General features: G+C 37.0%; 1 protein-coding gene across 2 annotated transcripts in view; it reads right to left on the bottom strand.

Moving 5' to 3' along the window:
• Window positions 1-15937, bottom strand: part of CIT (citron rho-interacting serine/threonine kinase) — a 73099-nt gene that overhangs the window by 56699 nt on the left and 463 nt on the right. For both annotated transcript variants that reach the window (XM_009330819.1, XM_009330820.1), the window contains exons 2-9: window positions 15414-15555; window positions 13974-14149; window positions 12533-12634; window positions 12175-12317; window positions 11136-11229; window positions 9566-9769; window positions 8198-8351; window positions 545-725 (exon numbers count right to left, since the gene is read on the bottom strand). In XM_009330819.1, coding sequence (XP_009329094.1) covers window positions 545-725; window positions 8198-8351; window positions 9566-9769; window positions 11136-11229; window positions 12175-12317; window positions 12533-12634; window positions 13974-14149; window positions 15414-15555 — 1196 coding nt within the window. The remainder of the gene's footprint in view (window positions 1-544; window positions 726-8197; window positions 8352-9565; window positions 9770-11135; window positions 11230-12174; window positions 12318-12532; window positions 12635-13973; window positions 14150-15413; window positions 15556-15937) is intronic.

Below are 15937 nucleotides of genomic sequence, written 5' to 3'. Positions count from 1 at the left end.
GACCCAACAGCACACAGTCAGCTGCCGTGAAGCTCCTTCTCCTGTTCACTGACCCATCGCTGCACATTCCCAGATTAGTGGAGCTCCATTTCTGTGGATCATTGATTCAGCCTTACACATCCCCAGCACTTGGTGCCCACTCTCTGACCCAATAAAAAAACAACCCCCCACTTCTCCATCTCTGAACTCCTCAGCATTCTCCTTCTTTCAGGGATCTGCAATACCAGAAATGCAATCACCTACTGCTCCCTGGTTAACAGCAACAACTAATTCAAAGTATTTGAACAACAATTTTAACAATAACTGTTTTAGAATCAATCTTTCCATTCTCTTCCCTCCCCCTCATCCCAGAAATAATCACAGAACAGTAGGACATGCACAAGCCACAGCAGCAACAGATAAAGCCAGAATCTGGCAGCTCCCCTAAAGCAGAGTACAGGCCAGTTGAAACGGCTTTTCCACACACACACACACCATCCTCACCGTAACAAACCTTCACATTTTTCCAGTGGTCCCGTCCACCTAAGCAATAATTTGTACTTACTCTGATCTGAGGATCCCTAATGCCTTGATGAATGAAAACCCCACAAATGGCAAATCTTCACCCGAGAAGCCTGCTGGGTTCAACTGGCGCGTAGAGGATAAAACCCGCGAATTCTTCTCTGGTTCATCAAAATTTGAGGTGTCATCATCAGATTTGAGAGTAGGAACGAAGGGGGGAGGAGCTGGTGAAAAAAGCAAGAAGAAAAGACAAAATTCAGCTACAGTTCACTCTGCTACAGTCCCACTCATTCAGTGCTTGCAATAGCACTGCAGCTCCTGCTTTTAATCCTGCTAACACAAGCAGACTGAGCTGCTGCTCTCAAATCGTATTACAGCAACAAGAGATTAACCCTTAAGCTACCAACATGGCTACCACTCTGCAGGCAGAATGTCTCCCACACTGATTAAACTGGGTTTTAGGTTGGGGATTTGGGATTGTTGTTTTTTGGGTTTGGTTTTTTTTTTCCCCAGGTTTGTTTTGGTTTTTTTTTAAACACATACATTAAATCAAATCAAAGCACCAGGCTAAGAAAATCATTACTGTAACATAGCTAAAAGTAATTCAACTCTGATTCATCTAGAAAAAGAAAATGTCTCCAACCTAACCTACTGGTGACACTATGTGAGAATGTAGCCTAATCCTTTGCTAGTCATCTAAGGGATATATCTACCCTGTAATACTACCAAGAATCTTCCCAGCACGGGCTTCTAATCAGCAGCAAACTAGTCTTTCCCCTGGAAGATTCTAATAAACTACAGCTACCAGAAGCTAATTGGTCTTTTAGAAGGGAAGAAATATCAGTAGGATTTTATTTCTCTAAAAGAGATTGTTAAAGATCTGGAACTCTTGTTGGGACACCACTGCAGTCTGGCTCTGATACAATCAGCTCTAAAGAGAGGTATAAATAGCAGGAATTACAATGTATTTCTTACTATAATTTCTAAATTGGTACCACTTAACTTGTTAAGCAGTTGCTTAATTTCAGCTGATTTTCTCATGTTTGCTTCAGTTTTATTAACCAACAGAACAAAAGAACAAGTTCTTCTCAATGATGTGCAGCACCCGAGCTACCTGCTGGCTTGGCTATGTGTGTGAAGGGAATGAACACAAAAGCCTGCTGTGCAATTTCTACCTCATTAAATCACATTTTCTAAGTTTTTGGTTTTTTTGGTGTTTCTTTTTTTTTTTTTTTTTAATTTATTTCATCACTCGGGTCCTCACTCACTGCAAATCTAATCTCTTTTTTGCTCTATAAAGGAGACAGCTCTTCAGCCAGCAACTAGAACACAGCCCATTGTCACAAGCTGATGGAAGTGTAGTGTGCTAAAACCGTTACCATGGATCCAGTATAGATCTCCTGTAGCTGAAGGGCTGATGAGAATTGAAGAACCGGGAATAAACATTACAACCCCTGCAGTGCAGGCTCCCTGCTCCTCACTCTCTGCATGCTCGGAGTTTAACCCTACCTGCCCGCATTCGTGACAGATGCTGATGCTTATCTGACTGACACAGGCAGAATGAGTCACGGCTGGAGCTTGCTAGCTCCCTCTAGGTTGCCAAAGCCTTTCACAGCCCGCTTTTTAACTCTTAATTCTCTAGACAAACATACGCTTAAACTACCCACCAGACCAGCATTAATAGCCAAAAAAAAAAAAAAAAAAAATCTGTCTGTATAAACTGCCAAATCACAACTACACACGCAGGCTTTGTTAGCAGCTCCCCAAGGAGCCATTCTGACGCTGCTCCCAAGCAGGGAAGTGAGAAGAAATTCCATGAAGCAGATAGGATGCTGCTCACGTACAGTAGTTCCAAGTACATTAGAATGAGATAAATGGGGGAATATACAAATTAAATAGGTTCTGTAGTAAGCAGTTTTATTTACTGGCTCCAGAACATTTAACTTTTCTGTCAATATCGTGAATTTATTAATTTCTGCTATTTTATTGGTTATAATATAAATTTAGATCCAATATAAATCTGATATTTATGTACTGTAAACATAGTTTTGGAATGTTGATTGGGATCTGTTTTTTTTTTTTTTTTTAAATTCACTTCATGTCAGGATAATGTCCAGCTACTCTTTCATATGCTCTAAATGATTAAAAACAGAGAAGCAACAGAAAACAGTTTGCAAGCATATCATCTTTAATGTAAATATAAGCCCAAAGTTACAGTTAATTCATAGCAGAGGAGGGTAAGTTCAGGAATTAATATTTTTTCGTTTAGGACCTCTGCTGAAAGAACTTTGCACGTCCTTTTACAGGAAGGGGTTGCCATGGGGTTTTTAACATTGTCTTTGAAGACAGATACTGCCTATGAGGTAAAGTAATAGAGAAAACAGCAAACTATTCACTTCGTCTCGGGAAGTCTAGAATCTTTCTTAAAGAGGTAGCAAAAAACAATATAGCTGCCTTTTTATAATGGTATAACAACCCTGGTATATACTCCTCAGAGTTTGACAGATAACTTGTTCTTTGAAAGAGAGATCTAGTGCCTTACTTCTCACCAGAAATTAGCGAAGAAGATCTTAAGAGTCATCTTCAAGCCCTTGCAATTAAAAAGAAAGTCTTTCCTCTTACCAACAACAATTCCTAGTCAAATCACATGCATAAGAGAAAATATAATTTAAATATGCCCAAGATCAGCATGCACATAAAAAGATGAAAAGCACTCAATAGGGGAACAATGGATGCAAAAAGATAAAACTGAATGTGAGACAGAGCAAACCTTTGGGGCTGGTGGAAACTAGTTTAAAGAGCACAATGTTTTACACTACAGTTTCCTCTAATGCTTATTAAAAGATGTGAACAAAGAATTGTGAACACTAGATTAAAAAATAATGAAAAAAATCATTTGCCCTCTATTTTGCATTCACTGAAAATCCATGACTAACAGTCCAAAAACTCTGCAACTTTGCAGTATAACCTTGTTACAATATTGGTATCAAGAAATAGTAGCAACTAAAAAGAAAACTTAGAAAGAACAGTCATTCAACAAAAACACCTCTAGATGTCAAGTAGTTCTGAACTGTCAACAGTGACTGGAAATGAGAAGCAGAACTTCTGAAGAAGTTTCAGGACACTGGAGGAAAACTCACTTAGGAGTAAGAGGGAATATCTTTAAGGAAAAAAAAAACTAGACCCACTCGGTCTGATTTTATTAATTATTTGGTAGCTTCTTCATAGTCTTTTATTCCTAAGACTATGGAGTCCTTTGTCTGATGTCCAAAATATCTACAGAATAAATGGAGTAGTCTTGTAAAAACAAGCTAAAACAGACGAGCCATTTTGTTCTCAAATGTGGGTCACATGGTGACATAATCTCTAGTTAAATAATTATTTCTTGCTTAAAATCAGAGGACTGTCACACAACTATAGTATTTTCAGAGCAAGATGAAGATTGGTAAATGCAAATATATTGATGTGCTTATCAGTTGCTTCTTTAAGGGGAAGAATCCTTTAGTAGAGGTCAAGATAAGCTTCTGAGAACTAAATGTTAAAACCATGCCATCGCATCTGACAAGGTGAAAAATTTGCACTTTTTTCAGGCTCAGCCAAAAGGGAGGCAAAACTATTACTCAAAAAGACGGTAAACCTGATGCTTCTACTCGTACAAACTGGTATAAAGACCTCTTTTTGTCTCCGATATGTTACAAACGAACGTACATGTTCTGTTTACCATTTAAAGTATCTTGTAGAGAACTGCATGTTTTAAAAAAGCCAATTGCTTGCCTAGATACCTCCCCACTTGTGGAAGGATGTAATCCTCTTCCATCTGTTCCAAAGAATGACTTTCAGAGGAAAAGGGGGTGTTGTAGGTTGCTAAGTTTAAAAAAAAAAAAAGTAAAAAGCAAAAACCAAAACCACCACACATACACTGCAGTACTTTAACCAGTTTATTAAGATTAGATAAAATGTCTCTTATGGAAAGTAGCTTTTCTTATTTTTTTTTTTTTTTAAACTCTGCACTAGTGTGTGTATTTATGACTAGTTCAAGGAACATTGCCTTAATCGGGTCTTTCCATCCTTTCAAAATATTTTCATGCCAATTCAGAAAAGAGATACTGTATTTCCCCTGGGACAGTGAAAGACTTAACTGAAATAGGAAATTTAAAGGAAATACAGAACGTTTCTTAAGAATAAAAATGGGTCTTTTCTTGATCTACAATGTGATCTATACGTGCTTTCTGAGGAAAAGCATCCACACAGCCTTTTTAAGTAGGTTAGGCATTACTCTTCCTCAGGCTTTAAGAGGCCTATTTGAGCAAAGTGTTATGGAAGAAAAACAGAAAATAGAAAGTCCAAGACACATAGTTGAAGGATGCTTTCTCTAAGATCACTTTAAAAAAGGCATTATACTAGTTCTAACTAATCTATACAATACTACCTTAACATCTTTTCTGTTCTGTCAAGACAATGATCCAACACACACATTTCTGTTAATAAAAGTGATCTTCAAGCTGACATGAAAGTAATCTCCACTTAGAGAAACAAGCGAAGACATTTTTCTGAAGGCAAGCATTCAGCGATTAAACATTGAGATGTTTCATTTAACATACTGAATGACAACTTTGGGTTCACAAGGATAAGGAAGTCTTGGACTAATGAACAATGAGATTCAGGTTCCTGCCTGTTTAATAGCAGAAGACAGCCTAAAAATCAGTCTCCAACACTTTCTCAAGTTCTTCCATTTGCACGAGACATTAATTCTTTTCATCTCATATGTATAGTTTCCTCATGCAAGTCCAAATACGACATTCCATTTTCAAGACCTCTTGGACTGCAGTTACAAAACAATTCTTAAAATGAAAGATTCTTTATACTGTACATACATATCGCTTAGATGACAATGACAGTCTTCTGACCATCTCCCACCTAGCCTTCAGCAGGCGGATTTTTGTTCCAAATTAAACAGCTGATGTAATTTATGGATTTCAAATAACAAAAGGTGATTAACAAAATCCCCAAATTATACAGAATGCAACCTTGTTGCCAATAACTCAAATATGTCATCCCCCATTCTCTACCTCTGATTTTAGATACTTATCAAGTACTCAAATAGTTCTGTTATCAACTTTCCAGTTAAAATCCTGATCATTTAGCTGAAACACAGATAGAAATACATTTATTCTAGGTAAATAAGTTCCAAAATATTTTCAGAAAATTCTGTCAAGTAAATCAACACAATCTTTCAAAAGTTTTGTTTTCTTTTGGTTGGGGGGGGTGGTGGTGGTGGTGTCTGTTTTTTGGGAGGTTTTTTAGAAGCTTTAGAAGTCATTAAATAGCAGAAATCAACAAATACAGAGAGCAAAATCTGTAAGTATGTTTCAGTACAATACTTCAAGGAAGGGGAAAATTACCTGTTGAGACAGATTCAGTTAAACCTGACCTTAGGTTCAACGGTTGGATTCTGTTTCTGTAACTTAAGAGCTGCTTCAACAGACACATGCTACTTGAATCCAAGGAAGCCGGGAGCTTTTTTAGAGGAAACTGTCTTTTGGGAAGGGGTTTACTGAAAAGTGTTTCATAGGTTACCATAACAACAAAATGTAACACTGAAAAACCCCTTAATGACACATTCTTAACCAAAATCGGTGCATTAAGAATGGTTATCCTGGAGCTCCCAGCATGATCATTTAAATACCTGCAAAGCAAGGATACCGGTTTTTTCCCTACCTTTCTCAGTCTGAAACAGGAAAAACATCATTGCTTTTATAGACTAGAGGAAAGTCTGACCGTGCTGACATAGAATTTATTTAACAATCATAGAATCATTTAGGTTGGAAAAGACCTTTAAGATCATCGAGTCCAACATTCCATACCCCCAAAATCTTTGACCAGATTAACTTGAGGGAGTGAGATTCTTTAAATCTAAGTCCTGTGACCTCTTCCAGCACTCACTAGTTTCCTAATTTTCTCAGGCTGCCATTGCTCCAGTTAAACACCACTATCAGCAGAGGGCAAGATAAGAAAGAAACTTTTAGCTTTTAGACAGCCCGGGTCGAACCCGACAAGGGTTTTGAATAGAATGACAGCAACACTGCCCTGAATAAACCAGCAAATGGAGAACCACTGCAGAGAGCAAAGCAACAGGTGATACATTGAATCTGCTACTAAAAGCAAGAAGACCGCTGTGTTTTGTGCTAGTTACAGTGGGGTTTTATGAAGTTTGAGACATAACAACGAAGTCAGGGGTCAAAACTGCATGAATCTTCACAGTAGGTAGGTCCAGATATTACAGGGAATGATGCAATCCACTGGCCAGCTGCAGACAGAAATGGGATTTTTTAAATCCCAAATGATTATTTCGACATTATAATCACATCAGGGCTGCCTACCAGCTTGTCCATCAGTATCACTGTTGTCACATGAAAAGGCAAAACACTCAATTAACTTGTGCAGTCATGTGAATACTGGACCGATGATTGCCAAGGAAACACCAGAACATAGACTCACATGTCATTTATTTTCCAGATCTGAGATAATACGATACAAATGCAATACAAAAATTTCAGAAACAGAAACTGGTGGCTTAGGCAGGGTTCTGGGGAAAGAAGGCAGAGTGAGCTGAAGTCTGGGAAATGTATGCTAAAATGATGAAAAAGACTCAAGGTTCAATGGCTCTCAAAGGGCATAAACAATGGAATTTAACAGAACAGCAGCTCCACAAGTTTAAAATTAATGAATCAACAGAAAAGTGAGTAAACATTCTGTGGAGCTGACAGCTGAAGTGCTGAGATAGTCATCAAAAGTAGCAGCACTGGCTTAGCAATTTATCATGGAAAATGGAGCACAATCGTTGCTCTTACAGCATATTTGATAAAGAATATAAGGCAGACATGTTCCTTGCCCAGATAATCTTACAGTATAAATAATTTAAAATACTGTCCAACACCAGTCAGGCACTCATACATAGACCATTGATGATCTGTGAAATATTTGCTTTCGCCATGGAGCTAGTGCCTCAGTACTTCCAAATACTTCCATTGCTCCCATAGCATTATAAACAATTTTCTGCAGAGAAAATTATCTGTTCCACTGATTTTATTCCATTCCTAGTGAAATGAACAGATTTTTCACAAAAAATTAATCATGTGTTAGCCATGTTAACTTTGAGGAAAAAAAATCCAATGCCCCTATGACAGCTGACATTTTATCACCTACAGGAGCTACAAAACAAAAATAAAAAGCAACAAAAACCCCCAAACTTAAATGAAGCTGGATCACAAGCAATGATAGAGAGAAATCTGAAGATACAACAAAAAATAATAAGCTTAAGCCAAAATTAAGCAAATTGAGGTGGAAAAGGCCTGAAAGAACATATTGATGCATTTTAATCTGAGGAAAGACATGGAAAGGACCATTTTGATTTTCCAGTCTACTGCCTGCAGTAATATGGCAATTCCATCAGAAATTCATATAGAATTGTATTAAACTTCATCTTACCTTACAATTTTCACCTGAGAGATGTTAACATAGCCTATCCAAAAACCAGAATGAATTGTTTTGTTAAAAACACCTGCTCCAGGACACAATCCTGTTTCATTACAAATAATTATTCAGAACAAACACAATTAAATACTCACATTGTATAAATTTTCATGTTACCCAAAGAAACAGAAATTGTTTATAAATGCAGTATTATTCTACTTACAGTTACGGATATTATTCCAGTCAATTTTTGAAAAAAATGGATGGCAGCAGAGTCCCTCATAACCCAGCCTTTCCTTCTGCCCACAAAGCAGGCTCTGGATCAGATCAAGAAATTCACTACTAACTTTCACATCCTCTGGGAACTTCAGAAATCTCTGCATTAGAAAGAAAAAGATTTCTGCTCAGTAGGAAAACAGTCTTAGAACAGTAAGATTAAGTTTCATTATTCTGAGATATGTCAGGCACAAAGAATAAATATTTATAGCATGCAAATAAAAGCATTGTGTATTTTTTCCAAACAGGCTTTTATATGCATTTACTGCAGTAAAGATAAGAACATAGGAACAACCATACCCAATGAGACAAATGGTAGACCCAGATCACCATCTTACGCTGAACAATGGCCGATGGCATACACAAATGGAAGAGTAAAACAAGACACTTCCCCAGAAAATTCACCCAAACTTCCAAGGATTTGTGGCTTAGGATTTTTTGAACCAGGGAATTCAGTCTTCTTATTTGCCAGATCTCAATGGATTCTTCTTCTGTGAATTTTTCTAGTCACTCTTTAACCCATATAAACATCCAGTAGCTGCAAACTTATGGCAAAGAGATCCCCAGCACGAGAACGCGCTATATGAAGTATCCTTTTTTGTTTGCATTGTAGTTACTGCTGGCTACTTTCATTTGATGCCCCTAATTCGCATATTAGAAGAGGTAATGGGCAATCATTCTTTGTTCGCTGCCTCCCATCTATACATGTGGTTTTTTTCTTTCCTACTAACTCCTACCATTCTATGTGCTGCTTTTTGGACTAAGAACTAAACTAACATTTGCATAGATTATAACATCAAGATACTGTTCTTGAGCCCACCACTAGGTAAAGTAGGGATACTTTTCCCTTCGTATGCATTGGTTTAAATTTATTTATGCTACATTTCACATGATGTTTTAATCATGCAGACACTCAATATCCTCAAGCCCTTCTGCAGCTCTTCATAGCTAGCCCTTGTCTTTACTACCCAGAAACACTTAGTAAGATTCAGGAACTTTATCAATCCACAACTCATCTATTCAATCCCTTTTCTAGATTATTTTGGAGATGCTGCAATTATAGTTGCCTAAGACGGACAGCTATATCTTTTTTAATACATGCATCGCAGATGGTTATTTTTAAACACCTGTTACAAAAAATAACTTGATATCTACAATGCAGAGACATATAAAACCAACAGAAAGCATATATTCTAAGTATTTTTACGAACATGACAAAGTAAGACAGCCATAAGTCTCTTTTTTCAACTGTAAAAACACAATCTTTAGTTACAGCCTTTCTACCCAAGAACACAGAAGGAGTTCTCTCTACTACCTGGAAGTTCATGATGTTATTGAAAGTTTTTGCTGAAGTCCCTTCAGTGAACGGAGATCTTCCATAAATCATTTCATACGCAATGACTCCTAGGGACCACCAGTCACATTCTGGACCATAAGAAGCTTTGCCATCCCCATTCAACCCCGTTAGCATTTCTGGTGCCATGTAGTCAGGTGTGCCAACAGGTAGTTTGGCACTTACCTAGAAGCAAAGATATACCAAGTGAAATTAGAGCACTTTCTGTTCATTGTGATCTTGGTAGTAAGACAGGTTGGTTTTTGGGGTTTTGTTTTGGGGGTTTGTTTTGGTTTTTTAATTAGACACAATTTTCAGCCCTCCAAGTGAATTTTAAGTAAGTAATTTTAAGCAAGGCTGTTAAGCAAAAAAGTGCAAGGTTAAGGAAACTGCTGATAAACAAACAGAAAGAAAGCTATTTGTAAAAAAAAAAAGAAGAGTCAAATTATCGGAGCTAACTGTTACTAGAAACTGCAAACAGCTCAAGTAGAAAAGTAGCATTCTAAAAAGCACAGGATTACTAAACACTGATGTTTTAAGCAGTATATGTACTCTAGCACTACTGCTTCAACTGGTATTAACAGGGACATCATAGCTGAATTTCAAAAATAGTCAAATTTAGACATAAATATTCCCTGCCCTCATTCCATTCTGCGTCATCCCTACTTTTTTTACCTTGTGTTCATGGTCAGCAAAGTACTAGTATCTGAATTTCTGGAGTGCTTAGAAAAGGTAATTCAGGAGCCAAAACTGCAATCATTTTTGCACTCAGTGGCATAAAGGATGAAACAAGACAGCAGGCAGACTAACACAAAAGCCTGAAGATGACTGAAAAGATAATGTGAAGAAAAAAATTAAAAGAAAAATGCAATGCAGAGAAGTAATGAAAAGGGAAGAACACTGAAAACAGAATACTAAGAGTCACAATACTAAGAAAATTGTAAACCAGGACAGGAATCTGGTATAGAGCTTCATATTCTCACTCAGATATATTTTAATTTCAAATTATCACTTCAAATTGTATGCAGTTACCTAAATTTACAAGCAACTTATAAAAAACTCAACCAACTCATGGCTTTGAATATAGTGCTTTCTGGTGAGTAAAGCCCAGAACATTGGAATGTGACTCATTTCAATCAAGAGCTCCCCGGTCTTCAGAACTATGCCACCTTAGTTACAAACACAGTTTTCAGTCCAGTTATGAACAATTATAAATCCATGTCCTTCTTTAAACACAGCATTGAACAGTTGGAAGAATCTCTAGAAGTATGACTTTGTATTGCAGTGCAGCACCATGAGAAAGTAGACTTGCCTTTACCTTACTTGTGTATTAAAATTTTGAGGCAAATATATGTCTACTGAGAGCTGCAAAAGATACTCGAGCTCATGTATGAAAAGCCATTCATAAATGGAAAAAAATACCACTGTGAATAGATTCCATATTGGACAAGAAAGGTAGAAGAACAAGGTGTAATCAAGGAACAGATATAAAGTTAGTTTTCCCTTTTTGACTGGACTATCCAAACAAGCCGTTTTAAATCCACATTATTACCATTTTGTTCACTGTCATTTTGGCAGCTGACCCAAAGTCCACCAGTTTAATGTGTCCTGTTCGGTCAATAAGAACATTCTCTGGTTTGATATCTCTGTAAGCAAGAAGAAAGCAATCAGTACCTTTCCATACCATTCCCCACTGTCACATCTAGACAACAGGACATCCCTTTTCAGCTACGCTCAACTGTGTGCTCAGTTGCATAAAATCTTAACAAGTGGGAATCTTATTTCCAACTGTTGTTCTGTTTCCAAGCAAATATGAAAGTAGTAGAGATCCCCTTATTTCATGGAAAGTTAATAATTATTGACAGAGGATGGAAAGAGAAGGTGGTTTCGCACCTTGACTACATTCTAAGTAAGTTACAGCGAAGTATTATGTAGCTTTCTTCCCAAACCTCCTCACAACTTATTCTGTACATCTTTCAAATCCAGGCAGCTACCTTGCATTAGAAAGCCACAGCCTATGCTCTAAGCGCAGCCACTACAGCTGCTTGGAACATAAAACACTTCATAATGTTTCCAAAGCCTCAGAATGGCATAAATTTATTGAACACCAACATGATTTGAAAATGCATACAGTAACAGCCTTCAAGCCTTGAAATGATCTTTAGAAACCTCTGTGATATTTAACTACTCCAACATCCTATACTGCCCTGTTCACCAATCAGCACAAAACAAGTTTTAACAGTTACACTAATTTCCCATACTACTTGGTGCTAAAAGGAACAATATCTGAAAAAGATTTTGATTTTTTTTATAGTGCAACATTAAGGCTTCTTTTTACTAAGCCTCCAGAAAATATATGTAACAATCCTTTCTTGATATTAGTTTGAACTTTACATCAAAGTTAATGCCTTTAGCTACAATTACAGTTGAGGTCTGATTAATTTTCTAATTTTCTCTTCTGTTACAGCATGTGAAACACTGTCCTGAAAGAGGATGGAATATAAAAAAACAAGAATGCATCACTCCAGAATGGTTTTTCTGTAATGATACTGATCAAATATTACGTGCAACATAAAGCAATCTTTACCTACCGGTGTACATAACCCATCTGATGGACACTGTGAATGGCTAAAACCAACTCTGCAAGATAAAACTGCACCATATTCTCATCTAGTTGGTCCTCATATCGGTTTAAAAGTGACAGTAAGTCCCCTCCAGGCTGATACTCCATAACCTACATAAAATTTTAAAGGAACAGATAGAGTCCAGATATACAAAAGACATTCCATTCAACTCCTTCATGTTACACCAGACACATATCAAACAGTTGCATGTAATGCAGGAAAATTTACAGAAGATGTGCACATTTCAACCATCACATTGTTCTTCAACATAACAATGGCAATAAGCGTTCAATAGAGGAGAAAAGAAGCAAAGACTAGGCATTACCAAGTAGAGATTTTTCCTGTCTTGAAATGCATATTGTAACTGTGGAATCCATGGACTGGTGCTCTGAGATAATATACTGCGTTCTTCCTCAAAAAATGACACCTACAAAAAAAGGAAGCATTCAGTTATATCATGATGAAAATGAGTTAGAATACAGTAGAATCCCCTAGTGTTAGAAAGATTTGAGTCTGTGCCAAAGGCACACACCGCAAAATAATTACACAGAAAATATTAAATATTATTTCCTTGTGATGTGCACCTTAAAAAAAAGGTAATTTTACTCCTTTGTGTTTTCCATTCCCCTCCCACCTTCTGTTGTCTAGCTTGCTTTCAACTGAATAGTCCCTGCAAAGGCCAGCTCCCCTTTCAAACTGGTGAAGCATCTGCCAGTCTGGAGTGCAATCCTGGTTGACCTCATCTGGACTGGCCCTAATAAAAATAAAACTAGTCTCAAAAGAATCAGACAAGCAAAAAAGAAGCTAGAGCAATTATGGGGTAGCATCTTACAGCTAATTCAGTAAGAAATCCGTTGTAAGATATTAAAATACAAGGCTTTCTTGAAATCCTCTAGCAACGATTTAATTATTTAGATGTGCAGCCAGTCAACAAGAAATTCATTTTATTACAGAGATACTGCTAGTTCATTTAGATCAACATTCCCTACTTTCACTGTTTCACTCAACAAGATTGAGCAAGTGTCACATTGAGGGTAGTATCATACCTTGCTTTCTTGTCAACCTATGCCACTGCAAGAGCAATTTTAGTTTATCTTCAGTTCTGATAGCCATAAACAATGCTAAGGGCTCTCAGGAGCAACCTAGCCGCACCAAATATTGGGAGCAACTGATGTCGGTATTGCTGTATAAATTCACAAGGTCTTTCGTGGAGTATCTCTGTTCTACTTATCATCTCATGTCAGTGAAAGATTAACTTCTGTTTCTCACCAAACTATGATAACAACCTCCATTATCCCTTTTTTAAGTTTTCAAGTAACACATTTCTCAAGCTAGTGAGAGGCTCTCCATAAAAATCCAGTCACCACAGTTTGCCTTCACACCCACTCTTGACATTCTATGTCGCTCTTTAAAATAAAAAAAACTTAATTAATAGATTGCCTGAAAATTCAAGCCATCATCAAGCTGATCAATACTGATCCAGTATTTTCTTCATCTGTTTTTAGCTGTCTTGCAGTTAGATGGTAAGCTTTTTGAGACAAGGGCCATTTTTTGTTTCAGATGGCACCTCACCCAATAGATTCACGGTCTATGACAATGGCTTTTAAACACAGCAAAACTACACACAAATATATTACTTCACTGAAACGTGGGATGATTCTTCTCAAGATACATTTTTAACTTAAGTCTAATAGTAATGACAAAAAGGAAATGTTCAATAAATTGTAATTTATCGTTCTACTGTCATAACAGAAAGATATACATACATGCTCCTGCACCAACAAGGACTCCTTGCTCATCACCTTCATAGCATATACATCACCAGTAACTTTCTCTCTTACTACTTTCACATCTGCAAAGTGACCACAGCCAACCACACTCTTTACTTCAAAATCCTTCACACTGGGTTGCAGTTCCCTTAATTCAGCTATAGTCTCTGCATCTATAAAAATAAAACACTTATTTTTACATTAGCCAACTGGCATTTCATAACGAACACAGAATCATAAATGGGGAATAAAACAAAAAAAAAAGTAGTTAGTTCCAGACTCTCAAGAAATGTTAAATCATTCCAGAATATGCTTCTTAAAAAAAACAGTATGCATAAGAACTAGAAAAAGACTGTATTAATGCATAGTTAAGACTGAAATATGGTACATACAAAAGAATCGGGAAATGGTAAGACGGTTCCCATAGCAACCATAATTCTGTCCCATTCATAACATCATAGGCTGATAGCCTCTTTTGTTTCTAATTTCTTTCCCACCATCCTTAACCGATACAAAGTGTATGCTCTAAATATGAGGGATTTACCCAGCTGAGTTCTACAAGTCAAGTGGCAGGGTTTTCTCCTCTGCCTGTGGGAGGCACTAGTCTATTGTCTAACAAATAACCATAGACGTTTTATTTCAGATATTCCGTTCAAGTTTTCCATTGACTAGTTTCAATCAGCATGCACTATGACAATCAGTTGCTCTCTGTAGATTGTCCTAAAAATTCTTCAGACTAGCAGAAAATTACACTCTGCCAATAATATCTAGAAACTGTTGGATGGAACTATTATAGAGGGCATGGTAAGTTACTTTTAACCAAACGGCTTTCTAGTATATCTTAATGGAAAATTGATGAACCTCCCCCGCCGCAAAGAACCTGAGCTATCATCAGTAAAGTATCTACTCCATCAGAAATTATATTTCTGAAGGACAGAATTACTATTTACAAGCTACACATGCGAAATTCAGATAATGCATGGAATCCAAAAGATTACTTCAAGCTGAAAGAGCCAAGTATTACCAAATTCCTCTCTAGATCTCTTTTTTCCTCATACCTCTAGTCACTGTCCTGCTCTCAACTTCTGACATCCTTCTACTGTGCAGACTTGGAGCTTTGCTGTATGCAGTACTTGGACACTTTTAAAGAAAGTGACTCCTCAACTATAAATATAGTACAGACTAGGAAGGATGCACATTCAAGTCACAGCACTTCAAAAGCCACTTGCATTTGACCTTTTTGGACCTGAACAAAGCCCTACTAAGATTGCCAAGGTCCCCTTTGCAATGTTGGGTCTGTCCGCAAAAAGTCTGATGCTCAAAGTCCTGGGTTACAATCATTAATGAATCAAAGCAACTAAAGCATTACTTAAACATTCAGATTCTTAAGCAATACTTTTTAAAATGACACCTGAAAATTAGTCTAAACAAGCTTACACTTCTTGACAAAGTTGCCAACGTGTTTAATTTTCATTAAAGCAGGGTTTCTGCATTCTTCAAAAAGAACGAATAAAGAATCAAGGATGCCTTCCCGGGAGAGAGGAGACATCTGCTGTTGAGTCACAAAGAGTGGCTTCCCCTGGAAAAAAAAAGAAGCAACAGCAGATGGAGTCTCAGACAACAATGAAAACCCTCAATCAATAACATATGTATAGAGCAGATTATATATTATCCATTTTTAAAAAATCACTACTTCAGAAATTAGACAAATGATGCAGAAGTGTGAGGTAAACATATCAACTATGTCTACCTGTAATAGCTGTTACAGGTATTTTACTTTTAGACAAAACAATCCTTTAAAGATTGTTAAAGTTCAAATCACAGCTTTCTTGAAGCTATCTACATCCTACTGGTGACTCTTATCAGAGTGGCTTTTTTCTTAACATTGTACCATGTGTTTTTTCTCATGGTACAAATAGTTTAAGCAATCAGTATCAACATTAGCTCCAGAAGGAAAAGCT

Source organism: Pygoscelis adeliae, unplaced genomic scaffold, assembly GCF_000699105.1.
Source record: "Pygoscelis adeliae isolate BGI_AS28 unplaced genomic scaffold, ASM69910v1 Scaffold358, whole genome shotgun sequence".
Lineage (NCBI taxonomy): Eukaryota > Metazoa > Chordata > Aves > Sphenisciformes > Spheniscidae > Pygoscelis > Pygoscelis adeliae.
The sequence above is the reverse complement of the archived record's forward strand: the minus strand, read 5'-3'. Positions and strand labels throughout refer to the sequence as shown.